Here is a 27,786-nt window from a genome sequence, read left to right as displayed (position 1 = left end):
GCCCGAGGACCCTCCCCCACCCATTCCACCCCCATCTCCTGACGGAGCCCAGAGCACCCCCACTGTGGCCCCCAGCCCCGAAGCAGCTGGCGGCACAGCCCCCAGCCCCCCCCCTCCCCAGCCCCTGAGCGCTGGCAGCGCAAGCACTGGCTCCAGACGCCCCGAGTCCCGGCCACAGGCCGGCCAGCCGCAGCCTGGGCCACAGTGGAAGAGCGGGAACTGGAAGCAGACAGGAGAGGGCCTGGGGGTGGAGCAGGAGTGGGGCCACGCCGGGCTTTGGGAGAGGCCTGTGATACCCGCCACCTATGCACTCCGGCACCTGGAAGTCAGTGTCCTGCGGAAGGGGGCGGCAGGAGGCAAAGCATTTGAGGGGAAGGCAGAAGGTGGTAAAAGATGGCTCCTGGGAGCCACGCCGGAGACATGGCTGCCCAGCCCGGCAGGAGGGAGGGAGGAGAGGGTGAGCACACGGCTTGGACAAGATTGATGGCCTCGTTGCCATTAAGAAAAAAATTAGCCGATGGCGGCTATCATATTAAAGGGTGAAGAAGCCGTGAATTATTTTCTTAAAGATCTTATCGCTTACAATGATAATTTTACCTTCCAAAAGGCCACTTTTAATGAGGCGAGCCAGGCAAAAAGTCATGATTTAATGCCAGATTTTTTTTTTCCAAACACATTTTACGGCTTTTTTGTCCATGTTTAAAAAGCGCCGGTGACCTTTTTTTATTTCGCTTGCCCCAGGTGTAATGCTGCGGCTGATCCTCTTCGGGTTGCTAACCTCTACAGAGAGCGCCTTTACCCAGCGGAGAGATGATTTAAAGGGGAGGGAGAAATATGAGGCTGGGCTGGTGTTCGCACAAGGCCCTTGCTGTGTCTTTCAACACCCAAAGAGGGGCTTGGCTTGCCTTGGGAAAGTGCGGGAGGAGCTCGCCCTGAGACCTGGGCCCAGGGAGATGAAGCCTGGTCAAACACCATCTGATCAGGCTCTGGATCTGAGTTACTGGCCAGTACCTGGGGGATGGGGGCAGGGCTGAGCTCTCCGGTACCCATTTCCCCTGGAAGAAAAGGAACAATTCAGTGTGTAGGTCCATTGTCCACGCAGCAAGGAATCCTGCTGGGAAGTGCATGGACATATATACCTGCCCTATCATATGGGAAGGGGAGCGGCTCCAGTCTCTACCGCTGGCACAGAATGCCTCAGAGGCAAGGAATCATTGTAGTCGGGGTGATGGGCAGAGAGTGATGGGGGTGAAATGTGACGTGTTACTGTCCCCGCTGGAAACATCCAACATCTCTGAGCCATGTCTGCATTGCCTTTGCCTGTTTCACATGTACAAACACACCATGGTCATGCGTGCCACAGAGCCGGAGAACTAAACCAGGCATATATGAGTCATGTGTGAGGGATTAGATCAGGGATGAGGGGATTGAGCTGGATTTATGCCCTCCTAAAAAGACAGATTTCTCTCACAAATTATAGTCCCATCTGCGCCATAGTGAAGGAATGCAGTTACAACACAGATCGGCCACTGACAGGATTGAAACACAGTTCATCCGTGTTACCAAAGCAGTGCGCCTGCCATGCAAAAGTGCGTGGCTGTAGTGCGAGTCGGGGAGACAGATGAAATGTGGCGTGACCCAGATGGCACTGCAAGACAGAACCGTGTTGATCTCAGTTATAGCCCCCCAGCATGATAGTTCCTGCACTGTAAAACGCAGGCATCACTCGGGTGAAGCAGATAAAATAATGAATGGTTCTAGCAATAGCGGCAGGATTTCAGTAGCTACAGGAAAACACGGCTTGTGCAATTGGCTGCATACTGTGGTGACTCGGTGACTGTCGCAGAAACTAGGTGTTTCTAGAGACAGCTCCCGGGGACAAGCTCCGATCTGGGTGGGTGGAGCTGGGAGTTTGCTAATGATTGTTAGCACCTTGTCAGCCCTCAGATGTGAAGTATCATTTTTTACTAGAGCCGTTTCCTACCATCTTGAATAGTGAAAAACTCACAAGGAATTTGTGTGAGATTGTAGCCACATCTAAACCAGGCAACAGGTCCCTTCCAGCTCTTGATCTGAGCTAGAACCAAACCCATAAGGATGGACCCAAGGATTTGATTCCTTAGCATCCCCCGCCCCGATCCCTGACATTCAAAGGGACCTGGATTCAGCATTCTGGATTGGGCCTTTCTCTCTGTTACTGATCTCCTAGTGAATCAGGATCGCATCCCCCGCCCTCAGAGTCACTGCCATGAACTGACCCATTGTCTCTGGGCCCCTCGGTGGAGCCAGTGATTCTGGTACCTCCAGTCTGGGTGCTGATAGGCTTTTAACATGAGGAGATTCAACTTCAGAGTTTCTGGTTGTTTTCTCCATGGAAAGCCTGAACCAGAATTTGCATCACAGTCCAGTGGTTTGGACTGTGACAAGCAATTGCTTCATCTTCCCTATTTGGCTGTCTTGAGTCGCCCTGAGGCTGGTCGTTCTGCACTGACATTCCCAGAGGCCAGATGATGGCGCTGTCCAAGGGCTGGGGAGAGAGAGCACAAAGGAGCCACAGTCTTGCCCCCTGAGCACAAAATCTGGGGCAGCGTTAGCACCACCAGGCATTGCAAGGGGGGGCTCAGGGTTACAATTCCCCTCCATACTAGCTGGGCTAGAGGGGCACGCATGAGCTCTGCCTGCAGAGGGCAGATGCCCCTGGGGACTGGTGCCATGACAGTGCCCCCACCCCCCACCCCTCAAATGCCAGGAGACAGTCCTGAAATGACTGGTTAGGAAAGAGAGGCCAAAACTGGGAGGGCAGCGAGGTCGGCCTAATGCAGCAATAAGGTTGGCCTCAGACCACGCGGGTTCCTAATCCTCAGGCCCTGCGCCTGCTTTCCCCTGTCTGCAGCGGTGACAGTCCTGCCTACGCGGCCGGGAAGGCAAAGCGTTCGCCGTCTCGGGGAAATGAGAAAACCAAATGAAGTCAAGTTTGCTACCAGCAAAGGGGAAGTGTGACTTGGCATCGCGAGCGCCGTGTTTAACATGCCGGCGAGGGGTTTAGAATTGAAGTGCTTGCACACAATTTAAAAATAGACAGTTTATTAATCTAAACAGCAAGTGTATGTAGAAGAGGCCTCGAGATTGACATCTTTGGGATTAGTTTAGCCCTGCGTTTTTCCAGAGGTCATCGCCATGGTGCTCAGGAGGGCTGTGGAATAAATGGGGCCGGCGTGCTTCCCGCACGCTAAAAACTAATACATAACGTTTAATTTACTGTCTCCAGAGCTAGCCCGGCCATTTTTCACATAATCATATTGGATTAGAGCTACCAGCGGCTGTGGGCGGAGTGGGGGGCGGCAGGGATTGGTCTGCTGGGGCGGGGGAGTCGGGGGGGCGCGATGTATTTTTCTCGCCTGGAGGAGGACTTGTTTAACGCCCCCAGCACCAGGACGGTCAGTTTATTTCAGGAGGGATGGGGTATTCCTCTGCAACGGGAGGCTCCCTTGCTTCCAAATCGCTGGGCTGACTCGGACTTGGAGCTCTCAGTGGCAGGCCGAGACCCCAGCCCTTCATTTTAAAGTTCCATTTGCAGTCTCAGGCCTTTCAAATTCCCCCTTGTCCCCTTTTGGTGGGGGGTGGGGGGAATGGGGTTCCTTTTTTTTCTAACAGGAACTCAGTGTTTTTCAACAGAATTCCCCCTGCAGCTCCTGAGAAATATTAAAGAGCTGCTGCAGAAATAATTAACCTCAGCACTAAGAAGGAGATAGGGAAATCCAGCCTTATACAGCTACGTTAGCAGCCCAGGAGAAGGCAATGCATTGTGGCAAACACAGCAGGAGGCAGGAGCCTGGAGACCCTCCATATGCCAACCCTGCCCTGCTTTCCCCAGTCACAGGCTCACCTGAAATGAACAAACATCCCTCATTGAGGGCAGCCATATCCACGCAGACTCCCAGTGGAATTAAGGTTACATCAGGGCTTTCCAGTAAACCCTGCTTGGGTCAGGATGATTCCCTGCTCCCTGATGAACAAGGGGTTAACTCCAGCTCAGCTTCCCTCTCCCCTGGCAAGGGCAGAATCCCCCTAGGTTGACCACTCAGGCTATGTCTACACTACACCCAGGCTCTGACTCAGGTTTGAGCCCAAGCCCCCCCTTCCATCCACACCCAAATCAGTCTGACTCGGGTCAGCGAGCACCCAGGACCCAGGTCCTAAAAGACCCTTGAAAGAGCCCAGTCCAAGCCCTGTCATTTTTCAGTGTGAACGCAGCTCAATTCAGAAGTTCTGCATCGTGCAGTGTGGACGCATTAGCATGGCTGTGAGAACTGGATCCAGCAATTATAAACCCAATTGATAAAGCAGTGTGGACGCTCAGACATGGGCTTAGAAACACTGAGTCCACAAGCCCAGGTCCCCCAGACCCAGGCTTATAATGCAGCGTAGACATGCCCCAAACGAGATCAGGGCCCCATGGGGCCCTTGAGGATCACATCTTGCCAACTGGCCATCTTTTTCTGCTGAGTCATTTGACATGCTGTTTCCAGCTGCTCATAACTTTCCAAAAAAGTCACATTTTGGGTTCAATTTTTTCCATGTTTAATGTCAGCCCAAAAGCAAATGTTTCAGGAAAGTTCTCCTCCCTCTAAGGAATTGTGTCTTTTAACAGTTGGCCTGGACATGTCAGATGATATTCTTTTATCCCTTTGCAGACTTCCCTGCCTCTGAGCAATCATTTCTTATTGTTGCATCCTACTGGATGTTCCTCAGACACAAACACTTGGCGAGCTGGATTTTCAGGGGATATTGTTTAAGATCGCTTGCTTTACTATGTCTCTTATGCAGAAGTTCAGGCTGGGTCTACACTAGAAATGCTACAGCGGAACAGCTGCAGCTGCACTGCTGCAGGCCTGTAGTGGAGACACTTACTACAGCGACAGAAGGGGTTCTCCCACAACTGTAGTAAATCCACCACCCCGAGAGGCAGTAGCTACGTTGACAGAAGAATTCTTCCATCAACCTAGCACTGTCTACGCCGGGGTTTACGTCCACTAATCTACGTCTCTCAAGGGACGAATTTTTCACACCCCTGAGCAACGTAGTTGGGTCAGCGTAACTTTCTAGTGTTGACCAACCCTTAGCTAATGTGTATTTTTCATAGACTTTCCCCTCAAACTCTCCTACTACTAAAGTTAAATTATTACTGGAAGTAAGTCCTGTCAGCCTAGCCCTGCGATTTCCCATAAGCGTTGGGTGCACTGAATTTATACTTCCCCACTGTTGATTTGAAGGCTGTCAATATATTTCTTAAGTCACAATAAAAATAATTTTCAGATTTTTTCCATATCCTTGTGCAAAAAATCTGTGTTTTTCCAGATGCTATGTATTCAAGAGTAATAGTAAATTACAATGTAATGTGTATGAATGAAGCATCTTTGTTAGTGATATGTCATTATTGAGACAGTTAGTGTAATTTAAGTGTACGCTCACACAATGCTTGTTATTGTTGCAGTGCATTGTTATGCTTTCATCTGTAGTATCCTGTTTGAGGATGTTTTCTGGTGTGGGGTTTGGGTTTCGTGCATTCTGTGTCTATTCAGTGCTACAAAATGCTACAACCATGTTTTTTACAACCTTAGATAAACTACCTGATCATCCATTCTGACCTTAAAATGAAAGACTTTTGCCCAGTGCACTAGGGGGCAGAGTTAAGGTTGCACTTGCTGACTTAACTCTCACATTTGACCGTGTCCATTGTACAACCTTCACGTTACATGAATGCATGTGGATGTGTTTTCTCTGTAAACAGGTCATCAGATAGGAGGCTATGAGACAGGACTCCAGGCTAGGATGGTACATATCATGCTAGGCTATCCTTTTCCCTTTTCAGAGCCCGTTCCTCTCCTCCCACCCAGCGCCTTGAGGTGCCGCTTACATCTTTGCACACTCACTAGCAGGTAGTGGGAAAGCAATGGGCCCATTGCTGCCCCTGCTGGAGAGCTCGAGCATTACCTCTGCAGCACTGCCAGCCCCATGCCCGTCCCACATGGAGGGCCCTGAACACTGGAATCAGTGCAGCTCCATGAGAAGGAGAGTGTGGAGAAGTTGGGCAAGGGGTCATAGGACCCTGCTCCACAGCAGCCTCCGCAGCAGACCCACAAAGAGGGGATTTGAGGGCAGGATGGGTGACGGTCTCAGCGTAACAGCTGGGTCTGCAATGACATTGCCCTACGTGTAGGGTCTGCATGCAGGTCATGATGCCCTGAGGCTGCAGGGATGGTCGCAGAAGGGCTGCGGGGATGTTCTGCTCCTTGGCCCCAGGATGGGGAGGAGGATCCCAGTCCTCCCCAGGGCAGAGTAGCTCCTGTGTGAACGGGCTGTGTATAGGGACTGGGATTCGGCAGTTGCTGCTCTCCCAAACCATCAGGCTGTCAGCCGGTGCTAACATGCCCCCTCTGGGCCTGTCACAGTATTTATTGGCCAGAGACAATACATTCCTGCTGGGAATGGGAAAGACCTTGACACTGCCTGTGATGTATCTTTGCTCTGCCTTGCTCACCGTGTAAATTTCTCCTTTCCTCTCTTTCTCTTGCAGTCAATTTTGTTGTCAGCCTCAATCAAGCGGGAAGGAGACTCTCGGACAGCATCGCCTCACTCCTCAGATGATATCCATCACTCCGACAGATATCAGGTGAGAGAGCAGCCTGGAAACAGCCAGGCAGCGCAATCCCTTGGTCTTAGCGCAGGACTAGGAGCCAGGAACTCCTCAGAGCTACTCCCAGGTCCCTCTGTGACCTTGGCCTAGTTCCTTAACCTCCCTGCCCCTGTTTCTCTGTGTGTATAATGGGGGTATTAATACTTCCCTCCCTCACTGAAGAGCTGTGAGGCGTAACACATTACAGTGCATTGCACTTTGAGATCCTTCCATAGAAAGGGCGATAGACATGCAAATTATTAGAAAAAGTAAGTCATCTAAGAAATATTATTTATTATTATTAGCAAAGAGCCAGCTCTCCGGGATGCCCCCAAAGCATGATTACGCCCCATAGAACTGTCTGGGACTTCTGGCTGCATTGCATCATGGTGCGTGAGCATACAGCTCAGAATGCAACAGAACACAACCCTACGGGGTCAGTGCAATACAGTGCAAGTTAAGAGACATATTGTACCCCCGGTTGTGTGTTTCATTGATGTGGACTGAGGGTAATTTGTGGTCTCTATGCCTAATATATAGCCAGGCCTGAATCATGCACATATGACAAATGTATTGCCATATACGCATGGTAGAGTCAAGGAAAATGTTTCCTTCTGCCTCCCTGATTTACAATTTCCCGCAAAATGACACTGATCAAAGGCTCAAGAGAGGTAACATTCAGCCATGTATCAATGGTCTGTTTAAGCTCCAGTAACTCACACCCCGTCAGGGCTCTAGGAATGGGAGCTCTACCTCATTAGGAAGCGGAGAAGTCCAGCACCCTGATGAGATAAATAGCACCTGCTTCTCGCTGTGGAAGGTCCAGAGGAATCTGACTTTAACATTACTGTGTTGCATGGGAAAAATCTAGCTTAGCTCATTTGTAGTGGTTCCTAAAATCATATTTGTCATATCTTCCCTCTCCCTCTGAGCCCTGTACGGTTGGGCTCACCGCTTGCAAGGATCCTGTATGTGAAGAGATACAAAAATTAGTTCCAATAACATTTTTTTAAACTTTCTAAATCATTTTAAAGAGATTTCTCTGTAAGAGCCAGAATTTGGCACACATAGAACACATGCCCGCATGGAGTGGCTCAGTGCCACTGGTCTGGGCTGACCTGCAGAACTCACCTCTGGCTTCTGAGTCATAAGATAGTTATTTCTTGAGCATCCAGAAAAGCCCTTGTGCACGTCACAGACATGCAAGGACAGACGCCCTGCCTGCAGGAGTAGATGCCTTGGTTTGATATTACGCAACAAGTAAATGTCAAGGGTGATGGGGGCGGGTAGGAGAGAGGAAGGACAAGGGATGGTGACAATACGATCGCGAGGTAACTCCTGCAAATGGATCCGCGTGGGCAGATCCCCACTGAATGAAGCGTCATGAAGGAATCTGTTTTAGGATTAGGGCCCACAGCATGCACACATCATGACTGTGCAAATTATTATTATTATTTATCATTTAATATTCATTGGCTACCATTCTGCCCGTCACTTCTTGAAGGCCCATTTCAAACCCAGACCAACATACCCGGCATCCCGCCCAATGCAGTCATGTATTCCATATCTATTATCAAACGTGAGCCTGACGCCCCATCACCCTGACTCACGTACACCAGTGCAAAGGGAGTGTCAGACAATTCCATTCTGATTTAGCAGAACTTTATACCCCCTTTAGTGGAGCCGGGCAGTTGAGAAGCAGGCCCTGGGTATGAACGAGAAATGTTTGACCACAATATGCTGCCCTCTCTCCTGTCACAATACTTCTTTCTATTAAAATAAATAGTGAACAAGCTCAAACAGAGCTTGGATGAAATTTTCTCAGTGGTCCTTTTTGTGCTATATAAACTTGGTCCTGGGGGATGTGGAGCACCCTGCCCTCTCAGCTTCTCAGAAGTTTTAGGCTCTATGAAATTTGTCAACGTAATTTTTTATTCTCCCATCCGTCAGTACAAGGATTCGCATTGCACCCCTCCTCCATGTGCTGAGTCTAGCTTGCCTGACACATATGAAGTTTGTGAGTGTGTTTTATGAGGGGTTGCAGCCCCTTAATGCACATACATAATGAGAATTATAACTCTGCGCTGCAGGGAGAAAAGACCTCGGGGCCTGATTTTCATTTGCACTGCAGCATGCCACTCTGGCAGCGTAAAGGGACCTTCCAGTGGATGCCAGAGCGGTGTAAATCCTTTGTGTAAATGAGAATTTGGCCCCTCTGCATTAACAAGTAAAATGCTCAGGAGTCAAAGAATGGTGAAGCCTGATCTACCGACCCTTGTGCAGAAGAGTCTCCCGGTGACTTCAAGGGCTGCAGAACTGAGCTTTTCATGTGCAGACGTGTGCTGTGATGATATGTGTTTCTTAGAGCTGCAGTGGCAGTAATTTTGCATTGCAAGTTCCTTGCGTTATTTATGATGTAATAGAGAATATACGATGTATTAGTAAAATGCTGGAGCACAGACTGCTGCTCTATGGATTTTCAGAGGTGAATTCCTAAGGTTTGGCCTTAATAGCCCTCTGGTCCTTTTTACAAGCAAATTTTTAGTGGAGATGGAGATTTGGGAATAGGAAGATTAAAGAAATATTGCGGGGGGGGGGGGGGGGAAGATTGAGCTGATTACTTCCATGGAGGACCCAGTTCTTCCAGATAGAATCTGAAGGGAGCAAATGCAGTTCCCATGAGAGTGTGTGGCTCGAGTTCAGCCGGGATGCACATGGCAAGGTGCAATCCGCAGCGGGGTGAGCAGATCAGAAAACAGGAGTAAGCAGCAAGGTGGTGTAACTTGAACCAGTTTGGCATTCAGTGGGTGTGAAGAATGCGCGTGACTTACACACTGAACGGGAGTGCAGCTGGTAAAGCAACTAACATGACAGTGATACAGAGGTTCAAACCGTGCCCCCTTCTTCCCCCGCTCAGCCACACAGGGCCAAATTCAGCAGTAGCGTAAACAGGCACATCTGTTGATTTGAATGTAAGTTGCACCCTCTTTTGCCACAAGCTGAATTTGGTCACCGCTGAATGGCCAGTCAGTGCAGGTTGTCTTGCTTTCCTTCTTACATCCATTTGCCAAGCAATTAATACCCAGTGTGTAACTTGCATCATCTTTGTGACACCACTGAATTGGGGCCCTGGTGTTGTCTGAGACCTTCCTTTGTGCTCCTTGATACAACCATAACCTCAGCCTACAGCCACTGAGCCGCTGACCTTTGGCAGATAGAACACGTCAGGATCCTGCCTGGCGCATAGATGAGAAGCCTATCTTAGGAGTAGCCATAAGTATCCTCTCATTCCGACTGGAGAGAGAGACGTTACCGTGGACTGGAGATGGGCCACTGAGGCAGTGGTTGGATCTGGAGCTGGTTTAGGAAGCTGGGTTCGAAGGTTCAGGTTCATGGCAGTGAAAACTCATAGGGTTTTGGCTCCAAATGGTGGAAATCTCATGAGATCTTTTAGACTCTAAGCTCCTTGGGGCAGAAGCAATCTCCTCTTGTGTTTTATGCCGTGCTGAGAACGTCAGCGCTCAGCAAATGATCCTAATCATCAGATTTCTGCCATGCAAATCTTGTGGGATCAGCTATTCTCTTGTGAGATTTCAGCAGCATCTGACCTGGAAAATGCACCCAGAACCAAATCCAAACCTGAATCACCCTGGAAAGCTAAAGGGTTTGGATTTAAGATTAAGGTTTGGCCCATAACTATTACAAATATTCCTCCTCTGAGCCAATGCCTGTAGACCTGGCCCCTGCTAAAATGAACCCCCCACCCTAGCCAAAACAAGACAGGAAAATAGACTAACTCTGAATGCAGTTCATTGGAACTTGAACTAAAAGGGAACAGGTTGGAGTCAAAGAAAGTTGTTGATTCTAGGATCACGTATCTGGGAAAGGCTTTACCTTGGGAAGATTATGCATGGTGACCCCAAGGATAAACAGTCCTCAGGAAATTCACTCTCAGCTCCTCTCACACATACACTCCCAGACACCACCCAGCCTTTCATGCACTCTCCTCTGTTGAGTGGGGCCTTGTCTACACTGCCACTTTACAGCGCTGCAACTTTCTCCCTCGGGGGTGTGAAAAAACACCCCCCTGAGCACTGCACGTTTCAGCACTGTATAGTGGCAGTGTAGACAGTGCACCCGCGCTGGGAGCGCTTTAACGTTGCTAGTGAAGACATGCCCGGAGAGAGTGTCCGCAAAGGCGCTAGTGGCTACAGAGTGGCTCCAAGGTCTGAGGATTGGATTTGGCCCCTGACACTGCCCAGCACAGAATCCCGCTGTGCCAAGCCCATTGATTGGAGCTTGGTGCAGGACCTTTGGCTTGACCGTGCTGTTGCAAGTTGGTATAGTACAGGACGTTGCCATACAGTGATGTGAGGTCTTTCTAGATAGCATGCTTCTGTGAACAAGGGGCTCTCTGGGTGTTTCCTGGAGGAGGGGAGAGTGAAAGCCCGAACCAGGAGGCTTTTCCAAGCACAGCAGTTGGGTAGGGAGAAGGTGTGCAGAAGGTGCAGAGCCGGGAGTGAATGAAGGAGCTAAAGGGAGCGGTCAGATGAGAAGCATGGGCAGATGAAGGAAGAAGCTTCTTGCTGCTGCCCCTGAGAGGGAAGGCTCATGCATGACTTTGAGATGATGATCGCGGCTCCAAATCTCTTCCCAGCTGTCTCATTCCTTCCATTGTCACAGGCATTTCAGCCCTGTTCATTTGCTTTGGACCCAATCCAATTCCCTTTTTTCACTCAAATCCCACACCACTGAATTCAATGGGAGTTTTGCCTGCATAGTGAGTAGGCATCAGGCCTTGCCAGTTTCCTTGCTAGTATCTATCTACCGGCATTGCCAAGGGAGAATAACAAAAAGAAAAAAAACCTCTAGAGTGAAACACTCCCCCTGTCTTAAGGATAACATTTCAGGCACCTTCTCTGGGGGGAGAGAACACCCTGAATGGGTTAGGGAAGCCTGCTGTGGAATATTTGTGGCTGAATAATATGTGAAGTAAGTAAAAATGAGTGGCTGAAATCCTTGTCCAGCAAAGCCTCACCTCTCTCTGCTATTTGAACCACAAGAGTGAGCCTCTACCCAGAAACAGGCTGTAGCTTAATTCAATAAAGATGTAGAAACAAGAATCAGCAACTCTGATTCAGTAACTGAGTGTGCTGTGAAAACATGGCCACTGCATTTCAAATCCCAGAGAAAAGCTGCAGCAAGCTTTAGGCGTTAGCACCATGCAAGATGTAAGCTACGTTGCTAACTCTCCCTGTGGCAAAAATATAAAAAAAAATTATCTAGAAAAAGTGAAAGGCAGAAATGTAGCATCAAGTAGGCACAAAATGTAGGTTGGGTTTAAACAAACGAAGAGCAGCTGCTTTTAGAGACGCTAATGTGACTGTTTTCGAAGTTAAGGGGTTGGGGTAGGAAGCAGATTTTGTTTAGGTTGAAGCCTCCCACAGCTTCATTGGGCACCCACATATTGCAGCCTTTGGCGAGTCTACCAGAGCCTCCAGGTGAAACTGACTAGAAAGAGGAAGGAAACTGTCCAAGTTGAGCCCAATGCAAAAAAGAAAAGAAAAAAAAGCAGAAAATGAAATCAGATGATGGCAGTTGTTTGGTTTCAGTAATCGGAGGTGTTGTTAGCAACTCAGGGAAAGAAATATTGCTTTCAAATAGGATTTTTAATCTGTGCCCCTTCTGTCTAACCCTGTGCATTTCAATAGGGGTAGTTACGTGTCTGTATATCTGCCTTGACAGATGGATGGAAATGTGCCAGTTAATGTTTTTGTTGACATCTCTGTCACACACAAACCAGCTAGGAGCCTGGTCCTGTTCATCACTGAGGCCCAACACCTCCAAGATATTAGGCTCCTGATGTCCATTGATTTCAATGGAAGTTAGGAATCTAATCTGGGCCGCAGTGACCCCAGATCCCGTTGAGATGGGTGATAGTTTGAGAATGCTTAACACCTCACATGTGGTGCTCAGCACTTCACAGGTCCAGGTCCTAATATACCAAACCAGGGATTTGCACAGTACATTCCCAAACAGAGCAAAATGGGGTGGCATCTGAGTGGGGTACATCTGCATAAAAAACTAAAAAGCCAAACTCCCTCTGCCTTCATATGAGCTGCTTTGATATTCTAACAGCCCCTTTGATGTTCCAATAGCCACAACTACTAATATTGCTTTGATGGCCTCTGACAAAGAGATCAAGGAATCCTGTATTTTTATTGCAGAGCTTCCTTTCCACTTTCCTCTCCCCAGCTCCATTGGTCCAACCCGTCTAGTTTTTATAGGCCATGGTCTTCTCTCTTCCTACTCGAGGATAACACATAAACCCTCCTAGCAGATGTGTGTTTGAATGGTAGAGTGTGAATGACTTCCCTTTGGTGCCCACTAAACTCCAAGTTGTGTTAGAGGTTTCTATACACAGAAGGACAAATATTAGCTAATTGTGATGCTCTGGGTTCTGGCATTAGTCGCTAAGAGAGATTCCACCGACGACCTGTGTGCATCAGATAATATGGATAAAGCTTCTAACAAGACACCAATAAAACACACCCGCAGGAGGCTTGCTGTACTAGAATGAATCTGGAAGCTGAGGCTTTGCTTGAAGCAAGAATTACCCTTTTTCAAAAACCCAATAATATGCATTTTACAACTGTATTACTTCCCAAACCAGTATCTTCCAATCTATGAACTATAGAGAATTTCATTCACTTTGCAGTTTGTGGTGGGTGCAGCCACACTCAAGAGACATTCTTATGTCATTTGTTGGTTGTCTCATTAATCAGAACAGAACAGGCAAGGCAGCCATTGCTTAGGATGGTTGGTGGCTGCCATAGAGGGTAGAAACCTGAAAGGGGTTTGAAAAAATTCCTCCCACACAAATCTAGGCTGATCCCACTTCTGTGTCCCTGTTACACCTCTCCAACCCAATTGACTTCAGTGGGATAGCATGGGCGTAAATGCTAATGGAATTGGAATTCAGGGTGTGTTCACCTCTCTTACCTGTCTGTACTGGGGTTACTGGCATAAAACTGCTCTACGTACAAACATGAAAATAAACTTCAGTTGAATGCCAAATGTTTCCTTTTATTTTTTCCTCTTCCTATTTGTGAGTAATCTCACCTCAAGCAAGGGAGGAAAGATATACAAAGGGTCAATTATTTCAGGACTCTTTAGACACTCTGCAGTGTAGTGACCTGCCATTTTATCCTGTATGCCGGCTCCAGCTTACTATATAGTGTATTTTAAAATGCTGCAAAATGTTGCTACTCTCCCACTGTTACAGTGGGTGCATTGGGAACACAGTGGGGGAGATTCCATTATATTCCAGCAATTCAAAAAAACTGGATTTTAGGAGAACATTTGGAGGGTCTTAAAGATTTAAAAGGGGTTTTCTTGCATTGGTTAACCTGTTTTTTCCAGCATCTCTTCAGCAATTTAGGTCTTCATCCTGCAAACACTTTCACTTTACTTAACTTTAAGCATAAAAGTCTACTCCTACTGACTTTAACAGGAGTACTCCTGTGAGTAAAGTTAATTATGTACAGAAGTGTTTTCAGGATCAGGGCCTTACACAGCGGAATAGAGAAGACCTGTTTGCATTAGTCTTTTTTGCAACCATTAATTGGGACTTCAAAGCAAGGAAACAGAATAAGAACCATTTTATTAATTGCAAAGGACTTAGTTGGTAAACTCGTTAGTCATGCCCTGAAATTATTCTGATGCAGTAGAGCCGACCGAAATACACGGTCTGTGTGAGTGTTTTGCTGGACTAGGGCTATAGGTGTTGTGGCTGTGGGTTTGTGCGCACACAAGTGATGTGCAGTATGAGTACATGGAACAATAGGCGGGAGGCCCTTCTCTGTGCTGGGGAGGTCTGCGGAGATGTATCACAGTGTGCAGGGCACGTGCAATTTTACTGGGAGTTCCACATCCCTTGGTGGTTTCCGTCCAGCCCCAGCTCACAGAGTCAGGTCCTTCCATGGGGATCTGAGCTCTGGCCCTGGTGGGACACACGTGCCCCGGGGTGAGCTGCAGCCCGCTTCGCGGATCTGTTTTGATCTCGTGATCTGGGCAGGGACTGTGGGTCGCTGGGGAGCCAGTCTGCAGGGGGCCCCGCTCGGGGGCTGCCCCCCTGGATGGGGGGAGGGGGGGCCCTGGCCCCACTGGCCGGCCATCCGCCGCCTGCCGGTTGCTATGGGAACCCCCGCCTCCCCTTCCCGTGAACTTTCACCCCGCGCGGCGGCGGGTCACATGACCGGGCCCAACATGGCGGCGGCCGCTGGGAGCTGATCGGAGGCGCCGGCTGGGCCGCTCTGCATCCGCCGGCATCCCCGGCCGCCCGGGGGGCTCCGCTCCGGGGCCCGGATCCCCGCCCCGCCGCGAGCCGGCCGCGGCGCCTGCGGCTATGCAGAGCGGGAGGAGGGGGCCCTGCGGCGGGGGCCGGGAGGAGGTGGGTGCGGGGCCTGCGGGCGGGGCGGCGGGTTTGTTTACATCGGGGCTGCGGGGGCGGGGAGCGAGCAGGGTGTTTTCATGCGGGGGGGTGACCCAAAGAGCGCGTCTCCCTCTCCCTGGGGCGCTGTCCTTGGCCCCCCTCCCCTTCCCGGCCACTGAGGCGGGCTAAGGCTGCGGGTCGCCCCGGGATGGGGGCACTGCTGCCCAGCTTCCTCCCCCGCCGGGCCCTGACACTGCTCTGCTCTTGTTCCCTTTGCAGACCTTCCTGAGAGTGAGAGCGAACAGGCAGACCAGGCTGAATGGTGAGTGCAGCGGGGACGGTGCACCTGTGTCTTCCACTGGCACAGCCAGGGCCTTTCAACCTTCCCCTTTTTCTCTCTCCCTCCGTGTTACTTTGAAGCATTAATTGGTTCCTTTCACCTTGCTGTTTAAAAGCCCTGTTTCCATCATCTCCCTCAGTCAAATTGTGCCAGCTTTATAGCCCTGTTACTTTCCTCCGACCCCCCTCCCTAAAAACCAGAGGATACAGAATAATTTCTGATTCCTTTAACTCCATTTTCATTCTTACAATGAAGAAATGCAGGTATGAACAGTAATCTAACTTTTGCTGAGCACTAAGTTGTTTCTATATATTTTTATGTATTTGCTTTGTAAATAATTGAAAGTAGCATTTAATCTTGGGGTATATCACTCAGGCTGCGCTCCTACAAGTTCTTCTATAATCTGCATGCATAGAACATCTTCCAGGTTTAGGATCTTAGCTATGACATGTCACTTAGCTGTATGGTCCACGTTTCCGGGTCAAGGCCTTAACAATAAACATTGATACTAGCAATTTTCAGTGTACTTGAGTCTATGGTGGCAATACAGATCCTCTGATTTCTTCCCCTCGACCCTCTAGCGATGTTGATCCACCTGTTTCATTGTACACCTGAATGTGTGTTGGAAAATAATAAATATTTTTATTTAGTGAAAAACAGTTTACATTTAAAAATCAAATATTGCGATCAATTTTCTTTAAATGACAAATTTCCATCTCAGTACATGAAAATAAGTCAGTAGAACATTCTTTGTTCTGTTTAATTCAACCAAAGCCAATTCAATACTTTGAACTCACTAAGATCAGAAAATTCAAAAGTTATTCATGTAGCAATAGTAATATTTGTCTAATTTTATATTTATGTTTACTGTTAAACTTGCTTAAATATAGATGATGAAGCCAATTTACAGTTCCTGGGAGATTTTTAACTTGGAATTTCCTAACTTTTGATGGTTCAGAAATACACCCACAAAGCTGCATTGATGTAGTTCTTACATTGAATTTCCTTGTGCTGCTTCTAAGCAAATAGAGGATTTAAACAAAATAACAGAAGATCCTAACTGAAACTCTGTTTTGGGTACTAGTATATACCGGTATGTATAATCTGGAGTATTGGACCTTAGCATTGTGCTAAAGAAATGAAAAACGTGTTAAGCAAAATCTCAAAATCTTAAAACTTTATTTCTAAACCCAGAGTCTCTATTTAAAAAAAAAAAAATCCTGTGTACTGGCTCTCATTGTCAACTGAATCCAGGGCAAGAAGCATGAACATTTTAAAAAAATTTCAGCACAAAAAATAAATCTGATAAGTGTTCAGTGATGGAAAATACCTCTTTCCCATGCATGGGAATCTCAGACGGAATTCCATCAACCCTTCTTGCCACACAAATCACCTTTGGACTGAGAATAAGCATTGGAAATTTTTGCTAAGAGAGAGATTTTAACACCCCTAAATTTTGCATCTTAGAAGTACTCAGAATTTTTGAACCAAGCTACGTGGTTATGACGACATTATCTCTAGCAAAAGACTACTGACAAAACAAGAATTACGCTGCTGACTTCAGTAGAGCCAGGATTTTACCCCAAGGTAGGGCTGCAGTATTATCTAAGTATAGGATAAGGAACCTGGAGCTTTTAAATTCTAGTGGGCTCTGCTACTGGCTAGTTATATGAACTAGGGCTGATCATTTAAAAGGGGGTTGTTAGACTTGTAGATCACTTTTGTCACTTTTTTTTCTGACTCTCCTTTATTTCTGCGATATCCTTTTTGGGGCATGGTGACTAGAACTGAACACAGTATTCTGCACGAGGGTGTCCTGTTGATTTATATAATGGTATCATCATTTTGGTACATCCTAGTCATTCTTTATACATCCTAATACTGTTTGCTTTAACCGTCGCTGGGGACTGAGCAGAGGTTTACAGTGCCGCCTAGGTCCTTTTTCCAAGTAGTTGGTTAGCTTAGAACCCAGCTGTGCACATGAGTAGTTCAGTTTATTCCTTCCACTGGGCGTTACCTTGCATTTGTCAACACTGAATGTCACCTGCTATCATATTTCCCTCTAGAGTTGCTCAGTCTTCTCTTGTATTAATAAATGTCTTTGTGATATTTTACCACCTTACAATTCATTCCTTTTTCCAGATAATTGATGAATAGAGAACCTTTAAACACATTGAATATTTACCATTTATTAATCTTTGTTTTCCATCTCTTGGCCAATTTCTAATCCATAAGAGAACTTAACTTCTCACCATATGGCGATTTAGCATCCAAACTCCAAGTTAGTTTCCTTATTAGCTTCTTATGTGGGACTTGGTCAGAAGATTTTTGAAAATCCAAATATATTGTCATCTGGTTTTCCTCTCTCCATCATTTTGCTGACACTTCAAAGAATTCTAATAGATTAGAGAGTCCGAGGTTTCCTTTGCAGAAACCGTACTAATGTGTCCCTATTGTCCCGATTCATCTAGATGTTTTTAAATTATTTTAAATTGTTATTGCAACCAGTTTGTACCTTGGTGCTGAGGTAAAACTCACTGATCTAATTCCAGGATCATCTATAGTGGCTTTCTCTTACAGAGGGGGATAGAAGATTTGCTGTCCTCCAGCATAGTAGCTGATTTTAATGAGCATTTATTTCTGTTCATGGCTCAGACATCTCATTCCTACATCCCTTCAGAACTCTTAGATACATATCCGGTTCTGGTGACTTACTGCTCTTTAATCAGTCTGTTATAATATCAGCTGCCAAAGAAGAGTAACAAGAGAGAAATATGGCTCCTAGGGGTAAACGTAGACTGCAGCTATAGACCTGGTAGCAGCATAGTTGATCCTTGATGAAATTTCTGATAGGGTTTACAGTTAAAGGAGATTTGGACCTAACCTAAAACTCCTGATAGTCCAGAAGTTTAGTTCTATAGGGCAAACCCTTTGAATTGCAAGCAGGTTGGAAGCTGTTGCAGGTTCTGGAATCCAAGTTTAACATGTTTCATGTGGGAGACACCAAGTGGAAATCTACATTCTGTACTAGAGTTTCCAATTGGTTTTTGTGCATTAGTCCAGCACCTTTCACCTGTGATAAGCTCATGTTGTGTTGTTCAGGAGGGTCTTGTGCGCTCTTTTTGGAGATGGGATTATGTGTCCTTTAGGATCATGTATACAAGATCCCAAACAGTTTAAATTCTGACCATCTGGAGAACTCTCCATTCTCTTGCGCTCCCCTGTTCTTGAGCTGGCTTTGCGACTACCGTAGCTGTCCATGTTCTCCTGGATCAAGCATTCTTCCCAGTGGCTGCTCTGGGCCCCAGAAGGTTGTGTGAGTCTCACCAAAGTGTTTCCAGCCCTGGTGCCAGCTAATACACCAAAATATTTTAAATGTGTTTTTGTTTTTTTACTGCTATTGAGCATGAAGGTAGAACAAGAAATAATGGGTTTTATCTGCAATAAGAGAGATTAAGATTAGATATTAGGAAAACCTTCCTAGTGATAAGGATAGCTATAGGCTTCCAGGGGAGGTTATGGAATCCCTATCGTTGGAGGTGTTTAAGGTTGGACAAACACCTGTCAGGACTGGCCTAGGTTGACTTGGTCTTGCCTCAGTTCAGGGGGCTGGGCTAGATGACCTCTTGGGGTCCTTTCCAGCCCTATGATTCTATGATCTTTGTCAAAACCTCAGTAGAGCTGGAAAAGGTGTCTTATGTACAGTTCCCTCTCCTCTGAGAGTCTGGCCGAGTCCTATGCTGACACTGACCCAAAACCTGTTGTTGACTCTGTGCCGACGGATGCCTGGCTAAGCCAGCTGGGCTTTGTGTGCATGGTCTTGTGCACCTGCGTGGCGCCCCACTGAACAGTGTCTGTTGCTGGACTGAAGCTGCCATTAGCAGTTCTTGCTTCCATAGTTAGGGCAAAAAATGACAGGCCAGTGAAACTAAGGGAGAGAATATAGGGTTTCTTTAAAAATGACAGTATCTGTACTTTGTTTGGGCAGTAGTAGTGTGTCCTAAGTAACTGCCGCTAATTAGGTCTGCACTCAGTGAACCGCCCAAAATACCATTGATCTTTTTTGGCACTTTGTATTTTAGTGTTTACGTAGTGCTCGTCACTTTTGGCTTCTCAGGTAGGCTAGATCTTCCCCTGGTTGTTGATAAATTCTGTACTCAATTGCTTGACTGCACTTCGATTCGTTATGGAATATATACAGGAACCCAAATAACCAGTATCCTCGGGTTTATTGCTAAAAGTCAATAATAGTAGAGTACAGGAAGAAAGGTTCAATACAATACCAGCTTCTGGGGAGCTATCTCATGCAGCATTGTGAGATTCACCTTAGGCAGGTGTGCTCCCAAAGTTACACGTTTCAGCTGGTAGTATTTATAGGAGTTACAAAACTCTTTACGCATCACTAAAATCCAACCCACCAGTTCATCTGGGTTCCTTAACTTCTTGTTCTGTACCTTCCTCATCTTTATTTTGGATACTAGCATTCCAGGTGCTGGTCTATGAAAGCCCCTCCCCAGCTAGTATTGGCACAGAAGGTTAATGTATTTTGCCTTTGGCATTAGAAATAGAAAAGTTGTCAGAGCTGGCATCAGCTTTGCAAAGTGTTATGGGATATTTAGCATAAGTGACCAGGATATGGAAAGACATAGGCCAGTTCAGGCCATGTAACCGGTAGAAATACATATACGATATAATGTTATGTTGATATTTTGTGTTTAATGGTTATTAATGTATGTGGTGTGATAAATAAATATATATATATATATCTCGATGATGTGATATATATGATGGGCATATACACACGCGCGCGCACGTGCCATGGTTACAGGAAGTTCTCTGATACTGAGGATCTTACAAAGGTGGTAGTGAAAATTAAAACCAGGTCACTCACTTCACCCTGCAGCTGAGATGCTTTGTGGGAGATGTGATCAGAAGTGACTAGAAATGTTTAGGCCAGGAAGGGAGCAGCCACTGATCTGGGAGACCCTGTTACAGAAAGATGGCAATTCACCTGCCCAGCATCCCCCGCTACCATTGATCGCCAAGGTGCAAGCAATTTTGAAAGAGGTGCCGGAGGGCATGCTCCAGTAGCTTGAAGTGGATGGGGGTCCGCTGTATGTGTGGGAGGGCATGAACTGAGCAATAATAGCAACAGCAGTTTTGAATCCAGCACTCTGTCAGTGCCCAGAGTCGATACTAACAAGCAGTGGTCTTTGGTTCTCCTTTCCACACTGGCAGCAGCATCTCGGCTTGTCCAGTCCAGGGTGACCAGTAGCAGAAGAGAGAAGCAACTTCACCTGCCTATGTTGCCTCTGGGGGCTAATCCAAAGGCCTGACCTCACCCCCTGTCTAGCAGAGGGCTGAGGCTTCAGTTCCTTCAGTATTCCACTTGCTTGTCCGTGTGCTGTGGCCTGCTAACCCCCAAACTGCTGAAACTGTCACTTCTGGGAAGGAATTATCTTCTTGGGACCGGCTCCCAGGCTAGCAGCTGGGCAATCCTAGTCCACCTGAGAACAAATGGCAAACGTGCCCTTGTCTCTGCTCCTGGATGTGCCCATTGGCTCCCTTGCGAGAGTGGCAGTACTGAGGTGCTGCTTACACCCGCCGTGAAAGGGCAAACCGAGTGGTTATTTGGCGCCGCACAGGTGAGAGCACGCGTGGTATAGTCTGGGGTACCGCTGATCAAGCACATCAGTTAAAATTGAGGCCACGATGCTGCTGAGAAGCCCTCTGACGGCCTAATAATAATTATTAATACTAATAAAAATCCGTGAACTCCTCACTTCTTGGCAGAAGTCTTGAATAATAACTGGAGAGGGTTTGTTCAATCAGAGATTGAAATGAGGCCGCTTCGTGTCTAGAACACACCTTCTCGGTAGCACTCAGGGGCTCTCGAGTGAAATCCTCCATTCTCCTCTTGCTTACCGCAGGATTTCGGTGCTTTTATCTTACTGGCTTAAGGACAGGAAAAAACCCCGGCCCCCCTTTTTGTTCTTGCGACAGGAGCACAGGGGAGAGGGATTAGTGAGCTAATTAGAAATGATCGCATCTATCAGCACTAATTAACAATACTGTGGTCTCACTTGCGTGTTCTTTTGAGCCGTTCCCCTTCGGGACAGCTCCACAATCACCCCCTGCCTTTGGGGCCGCTCTGGCCCTTCTACGCTGATTGGAAGTGATAGCTGAGCTCCGTGGCGTGTATAGGAAATGCTGCCTGGTATGTGCTTTCTAGGATGCAGCATTCCCTTTTGCTCTCAACCCTCACCAGGGGCACCGTTCGCTTCCAACAGCACCACGCCGCTGCTAATGACCACAGAATGGAAATGGCAGAGGAATTTGGTTTCAACACCTCTTTCCTCCAGTGGCTGTTTCACTCCTGGCACTATAATGTAAAGGAAAAGAGTGCTTGTCTCTGCTAGGAAGTGAGGCAGACTGGGGTGGGTGCAGTCTGTTGGATCTAGCATGGCGCTGGGAGAGACCTGGATTCAGTTCCCAATCTTGTTGCTGACTCCACCTGCCCCAAGTCACTGTCTCATGACCGCTTTGCGAGGGTGGGTTAATTTACCAGCCCAGACACACAAACTGCCTGCTTGTTAGGTATGTTGTTAGTGCCACGGTTGGATAATGGTGGCAATGGGGGGGGGGAGATATTTAATAACTTTTAATGTGCCCAGCAAACAGGTTTGTTTCCCTAGGGGATTGGGCAAGGGGATACTTGCAAGGCTGCTTTTAACTCTTCCGTGCCTCTGTTTCCCTACTGTTTTTGAAAAAGTGAAGGTGGCTGGGACAGAGGAATGACACCAGTATGTACACAGTGCTTTGAGCTCTGGGGATCTCATTGGAGTGAATTTCTTTATATATGACTGCTGATTATCTTTTCCCTTAACTAATCTGCATGTGTAGACACATCTTCTGACTATACTAAGTTCATGTTATTTCTTACTATGCCTGTTAACTGTTTTGCCTCTGCAGAGCTATGGGAGAGGGAGCTGGATTCTAATCTGCATGGAATATCATCCCAAAAAACCTAACCAGGATTGCAAAAATCGCTCTTGTGGGTGATGAAGTGTGAGCTAGAGCGTGCTCCACTTGACTCTCAGACCCCAGGTGGAGTTTGCTTAGCAGGCAGTTAGAAAAAACTCTGATTTATTTAGGAATGGAGCAGAGTTGATCTGGACTTATTGAGATCATAAATAAGGCCCTGTGGTGCCTTATTAGAGTCACTTCTCTGGGCAAAGCTGACTTTAAAATACTAGTTTCCCTTGGGAGGAAGGAGGTGATAACAGTGAGTGAACATCTGGTTTAGAGCAGACAAAACAGATGCTGAAACTCGAGGAGTGCTTCCCCCCAGAAATGTTGAAGCATCTGAAGCTTATATTGGGAGGCAGGCATGTTGTTAGCCTGTCGCTAACCCTTCGCCAACGTGAGATACACCCCACTGGAGCAGATGGATAGGATTCTGGAGCAGGCAGGGTGGATGGATTTTAGGGGTTTGCTGACACCAGTGTGTATTAGCTTAGGGAACATCCTCGTTGTAAACAGGATCTGGTCCCTGGAGGCCTTCCATTGTCGTTTCCAGGCTGCTATATGTACTCTAGGAGCAGTAGCTGCCTTTGCACAATCTCCTCTAGCAGTGCCAGGAGCAAGGAGAGTATCTTTGGGAAGTAGTTTTTCCCAGGGAATAGGTTTGAGGGACTCTGATTCTGTCCTAACGCATGGAGTGCAGTGAGTATTCTGGCCCAGAGCTCTGTAAGTCGGGCACCCAGATACAGGGATAAGTTTGTCCAGACAAGCCAAGAAAGCTCTACTAGAACGATCAGGAATCTTGCATCCCCAGTACGGCTATCTTAGTTTAGCTCATTCTGTGAGATGGATACGCTGGACGGGGGACAATTCTAGGTCTGTTGTCTCCCTGCTTTGTTGTCCGTCACCTAGCTAGTTCAGCAGCACCTTCCCCTTCTCGCTTTGATATTGCTATCCATCCAGACGCTGGCATGAACGTCGCCGCTTTCGGAGCACGTGGTAGTGCTTACAGTGTCAATACCAATCTCTGACTAGCCCAACTTTTCAGTGGTGTCATCTCTCATTACCACATGGGCTTTCCTTAGGCTCTTACTTGTCTCATGTTCAGAATTTTGACCTTCCTTGTTAATTAAACAGAGACTTTTCTCCAGCCAGTGATTGAGCTATCCAGTAATACCTGCCTAAAGCCATCATCATAAAGGACAGAAGTTCTTTTTAATGCAAATGATTTGGTTCCAGATGTTTTGATCATGTTTAACGATGGCTCAAATTAACCAGAGATTGGATTAAGTAACAGGCTGTCTCGGCTGCTTTTCCTAATCAGCATGACTCTGTGTCTTTTCCCCAGATTGCTCTCTTGTGCGCACAGTGCAGCTTCCAATTTTTCACTACGTGGCTTGGATGTACTTTAAATAAAAATAACACAAATGCAAATCAGATTAAGAACCAGGGAGACTAAAAGCCCTATCCTGGGATGCAGAATACCTTTCTTTCATCCCAAACCAACCTGCCTACCCTGCGCCTGTTGCGCCTAACTGTATCTGACATTCTAGGAAGGGAATATTCAGGCATGATTGGGCGCGTGAGAGGTTGATAGTGACTGTTGTGTAACTTAAGCAGGACACCTCAGGCAACTTAATCTCAAGTCTTGCAGGGCTCTGAGCAAGAGCCTACATGAAGAGGAAATTTCTGATAGCGGAGGGCTCTTTGAGCCATCAGAAAAAAGGCAGAACAAGGTCCAACCACCGGATAGTCCAGGCTAGAAAACAAGGTGTGAATTTGTAACTGTTGGGCAAAAGGCACAGTCCACACCCAGTTATTACAGTCATCAGTTTTAAAGCTTTATTAAAAGAATTTTGGGGATACTGTCCCCACCTCAGTCAAGCATAAGTAAAGCAGAGCAGGCTAGGGCAGTGATCAGTTACCCCATCAAGGGACACTGGTAGAATGTTGCATTCTGACCTTCCTTGTTAATTAAACAGAGACTTTTCTCCAGCCAGTGATTGAGCTATCCAGTAATACCTGCCTAAAGCCATCATCATAAAGGACAGAAGTTCTTTTTAATGCAAATGATTTGGTTCCAGATGTTTTGATCATGTTTAACGATGGCTCAAATTAACCAGAGATTGGATTAAGTAACAGGCTGTCTCGGCTGCTTTTCCTAATCAGCATGACTCTGTGTCTTTTCCCCAGATTGCTCTCTTGTGCGCACAGTGCAGCTTCCAATTTTTCACTACGTGGCTTGGATGTACTTTAAATAAAAATAACGCAAATGCAAATCAGATTAAGAACCAGGGAGACTAAAAGCCCTATCCTGGGATGCAGAATACCTTTCTTTCATCCAAAACCAACCTGCCTACCCTGCGCATGTTGCGCCTAGCTGTATCTGACATTCTAGGAAGGGAATATTCAGGCATGATTGGGAGCGTGAGAGGTTGATAGTGACTGTTGTGTAACTTAAGCAGGACACCTCAGGCAACTTAATCTCAAGTCTTGCAGGGCTCTGAGCAAGAGCCTACATGAAGAGGAAATTTCTGATAGCGGAGGGCTCTTTGAGCCATCAGAAAAAGGCAGAACAAGATCCAACCACCGGATAGTCCAGGCTAGAAAACAAGGTGTGAATTTGTAACTGTTGGGCAAAAGGCACAGTCCACACCCAGTTATTACATTCATCAGTTTTAAAGCTTTATTAAAAAAATTTTGGGGATACTGTCCCCACCTCAGTCAAGCATAAGTAAAGCAGAGCAGGCTAGGGCAGTGATCAGTTACCCCATCAAGGGACACTGGTAGAATGTTGCTGTCATCATCGGGTGCATGCTGGTCCAACGTGTGGAGGTCCTGCAGTTCGCCATCTGTGCTCAACAGACCACATTCTTTTCTACTCTTTTATGCTTGCTTACCATCGCGCATACGCCGTCCTCGTGTTACCTAACCGATCACTTCTCACCCTTATCCGTATTTGATGTATTCCGTGCCATATACATGCTGCATTGTCACACACCACTCCTTTTCCTGAGTGGGTTACGTTTTCCTGGCACGTCTTGATCACGCATCTCTTCACTCATATTGTTCTCTACATGGCTTACTACTTCAGCCTAGGTGTTCCCTTGTTGTTTTTTCCTCAGTTTTATCTGTCTGTGCAGCCGTGTCCATTTTACCCGTCACCCTCACTCCCTTGTTTTTTCCATGCTGTTATCTATACATAGCAGGCTACTCACACAACTTCTGTATACCCGGTTTCTGATGTGACCCGTCAGTGCTTTAATTCTCTCACATGAGTCAGGGTGATTGCCACTGGGAGAACTAGGCGCATGGTCATTCCAGCAAGTCTGGATGTCTTTCTAAAAAACATGCTCTAGCTCAGCTCCTGGATATGGGCTTGATGCAGGAAGTGTGGGGGAAAACTCTCTGCTCTGTGCTATTCAGGAAGTCAAGCTGAGTGATCACAATCGTCCCTTCTGGCCTTGTTAAAGTCAGTGAATCCGTGTTCCTGTGTCCACTCAGCCTCTGCTAAGGAGTTTGTTGGGGGAGCAGGCAGGTGAGAGCGGCTCGCTCTGGCAGTTACAAAAGGTGTTGTGTTTTTCTTCTCTCCCCGGTCTCTCCATGCAGCTCGGATTGGGAAAATGAAACGGAGGAAGCAAGACGAAGGGCAGGTATGTCCCCTCTGCAGCCGGCCTCTGTCGGGATCCGAGGAGGAGATGAGTAGGCATGTGGAACAATGCCTTGCAAAGGTAGAGGCGCAGTGGGACCTTCTGCTGCCATTCCCTTCTCCCTACTCTCTCTGCAGTTGCCCTTCCCACCCAGGACAGAAACCAACCTTGCTGGTTAAAGGCCAGGGCACAGGGTGCGCTGGCTGGGAGCTGCAGTCACCTCGTGCCTGGAAGACTGCTCCATATAGGTTCCTGCCTCATGCTAGAAGCTTTGTTTTTTCATGTCCCCTAAGCCCTAATAATGAACTCCAGCTTAATAGACCAAACTCTGCAGGTCTTTGGCCATCTGAAGCCTTGTGGAATGTGTTCAGATTCCTGCCTAGCACAGCAAGAGTTCTTTTCTGTTCTGCTTTAACAGCCATTTTGATGTTGCCCTTTTAAAATAGATTTGTTAAAAATACCACTTGAGCATTGCACACCAGGAGTTAGGGTCTCTAAAAACTTCTCCGCCACCTTCCCATGGAACTGTAAGCCCTGTCTCTTCATTAGCCTTCCCCAAGGCTGAGGGGTAAACTCCAGAGATGTGCTGCAAGGGGGAGAGTGGGCGCTTTGGGCTTTCTGTAGTTTCCTGTTTCTGCCAGTCATGGGCGCTTTACAGACTCCCAGCAAGAACGTCCCAAGTGAAGCATGTTTTAAAAGAACTGTTTTCTGACCAGCCTTCCTGAGCCAGGTGTCCTGAGAAATCCTTCCGCTTCCTGCCCTGCTGAGGGAGCCACCCTATGCTCCTGGACCAAGGGAGCTGCTGGCTTCAGTGCATGGGCAGCAACTCATGAGCTGGGATGGTGCCAGACAGGTTGCATTTGGACACATGCCAGGATTGTCACTGGGAACGAAAGCTGAAGTGTCCCTATGTAAAATGGGCCCACTGCTGCTCATTTTCTTGATCCTGAGCGGTCCTGAGCGCACTCAGCTCCCATTGACTCTCAGGATCAGGCTCGTTGTGCGGAAGCAGATGCTGCTACCCACTCCTGATAGAGCTCCCAGTGGGAGCAGTCCTGACCCCTAAGGGAATGTAGGGTGTCTTATTCTCTGCACCCTCTGCCCGGCACAGAGAGAAGGCTCGTGCATGACCGAGGATGACTCCGTGGACATCGAGAACGAGAATGGCAATCGCTTCGAGGAATACGAGTGGTGTGGGCAGAAGAGGATACGTGCCACCACCCTCCTGGAGGGGGGATTCCGAGGTACGGATGGCGTTTCGGGGGGCTCTGACTTGAGGCACATCTGTGATGCAGAGAGGACAGTTCTGCTGTGCTTTAAAAAAGAGTCTTGAGTCAGTCACTTCTCTTCAGAGGGAAGGGTTCAAGCTGCATAAACATCCACAGTGTTGCCTTTCAAGATGGGTGGGAACGTCAAGTTTTGCCAGCACTACACAGGGATGATTTCAGATCTTACCACACCTGGGAAAATAAGGGTAACATTCTGTACTGATCTTAAATACAGAAGAATTGCTTTACTTAGTATTCGGGAAACGTAGCTGCGTAGGGGGAGAGATTGGGAGCAGGTAGAGGGGAGATCATTTGGGAAGGAATCAATTCCTTGTTTGCACACATTAAGAAATACATGGATATATTTGAAGGTTGGGGGGAGAGAGAAATGAAAT

General features: G+C 47.4%; 1 protein-coding gene across 5 annotated transcripts in view; it reads left to right on the top strand.

Moving 5' to 3' along the window:
- RNF220 (ring finger protein 220) overlaps positions 1 to 27,786 on the top strand; it is a 317,769-nt gene that overhangs the window by 229,828 nt on the left and 60,155 nt on the right. Inside the window, exons 5-8 of one of the 5 annotated variants that reach the window (XM_039483593.1) lie at positions 6,578 to 6,673; positions 15,390 to 15,432; positions 26,083 to 26,126; positions 27,235 to 27,367. In XM_039483593.1, coding sequence (XP_039339527.1) covers positions 6,578 to 6,673; positions 15,390 to 15,432; positions 26,083 to 26,126; positions 27,235 to 27,367 — 316 coding nt within the window. Of the gene's footprint in view, positions 1 to 6,577; positions 6,674 to 14,919; positions 15,129 to 15,389; positions 15,433 to 22,422; positions 22,558 to 26,082; positions 26,205 to 27,234; positions 27,368 to 27,786 lie in introns of those variants that run through there. The other 4 variants (XM_039483592.1, XM_039483596.1, XM_039483597.1 and 1 more) reach the window with 4 other exon arrangements.

Source organism: Mauremys reevesii, linkage group 8 (assembly GCF_016161935.1).
Source record: "Mauremys reevesii isolate NIE-2019 linkage group 8, ASM1616193v1, whole genome shotgun sequence".
NCBI classification, from domain to species: domain Eukaryota; kingdom Metazoa; phylum Chordata; order Testudines; family Geoemydidae; genus Mauremys; species Mauremys reevesii.
This window is presented reverse-complemented; position numbering and strand designations above follow the sequence as displayed.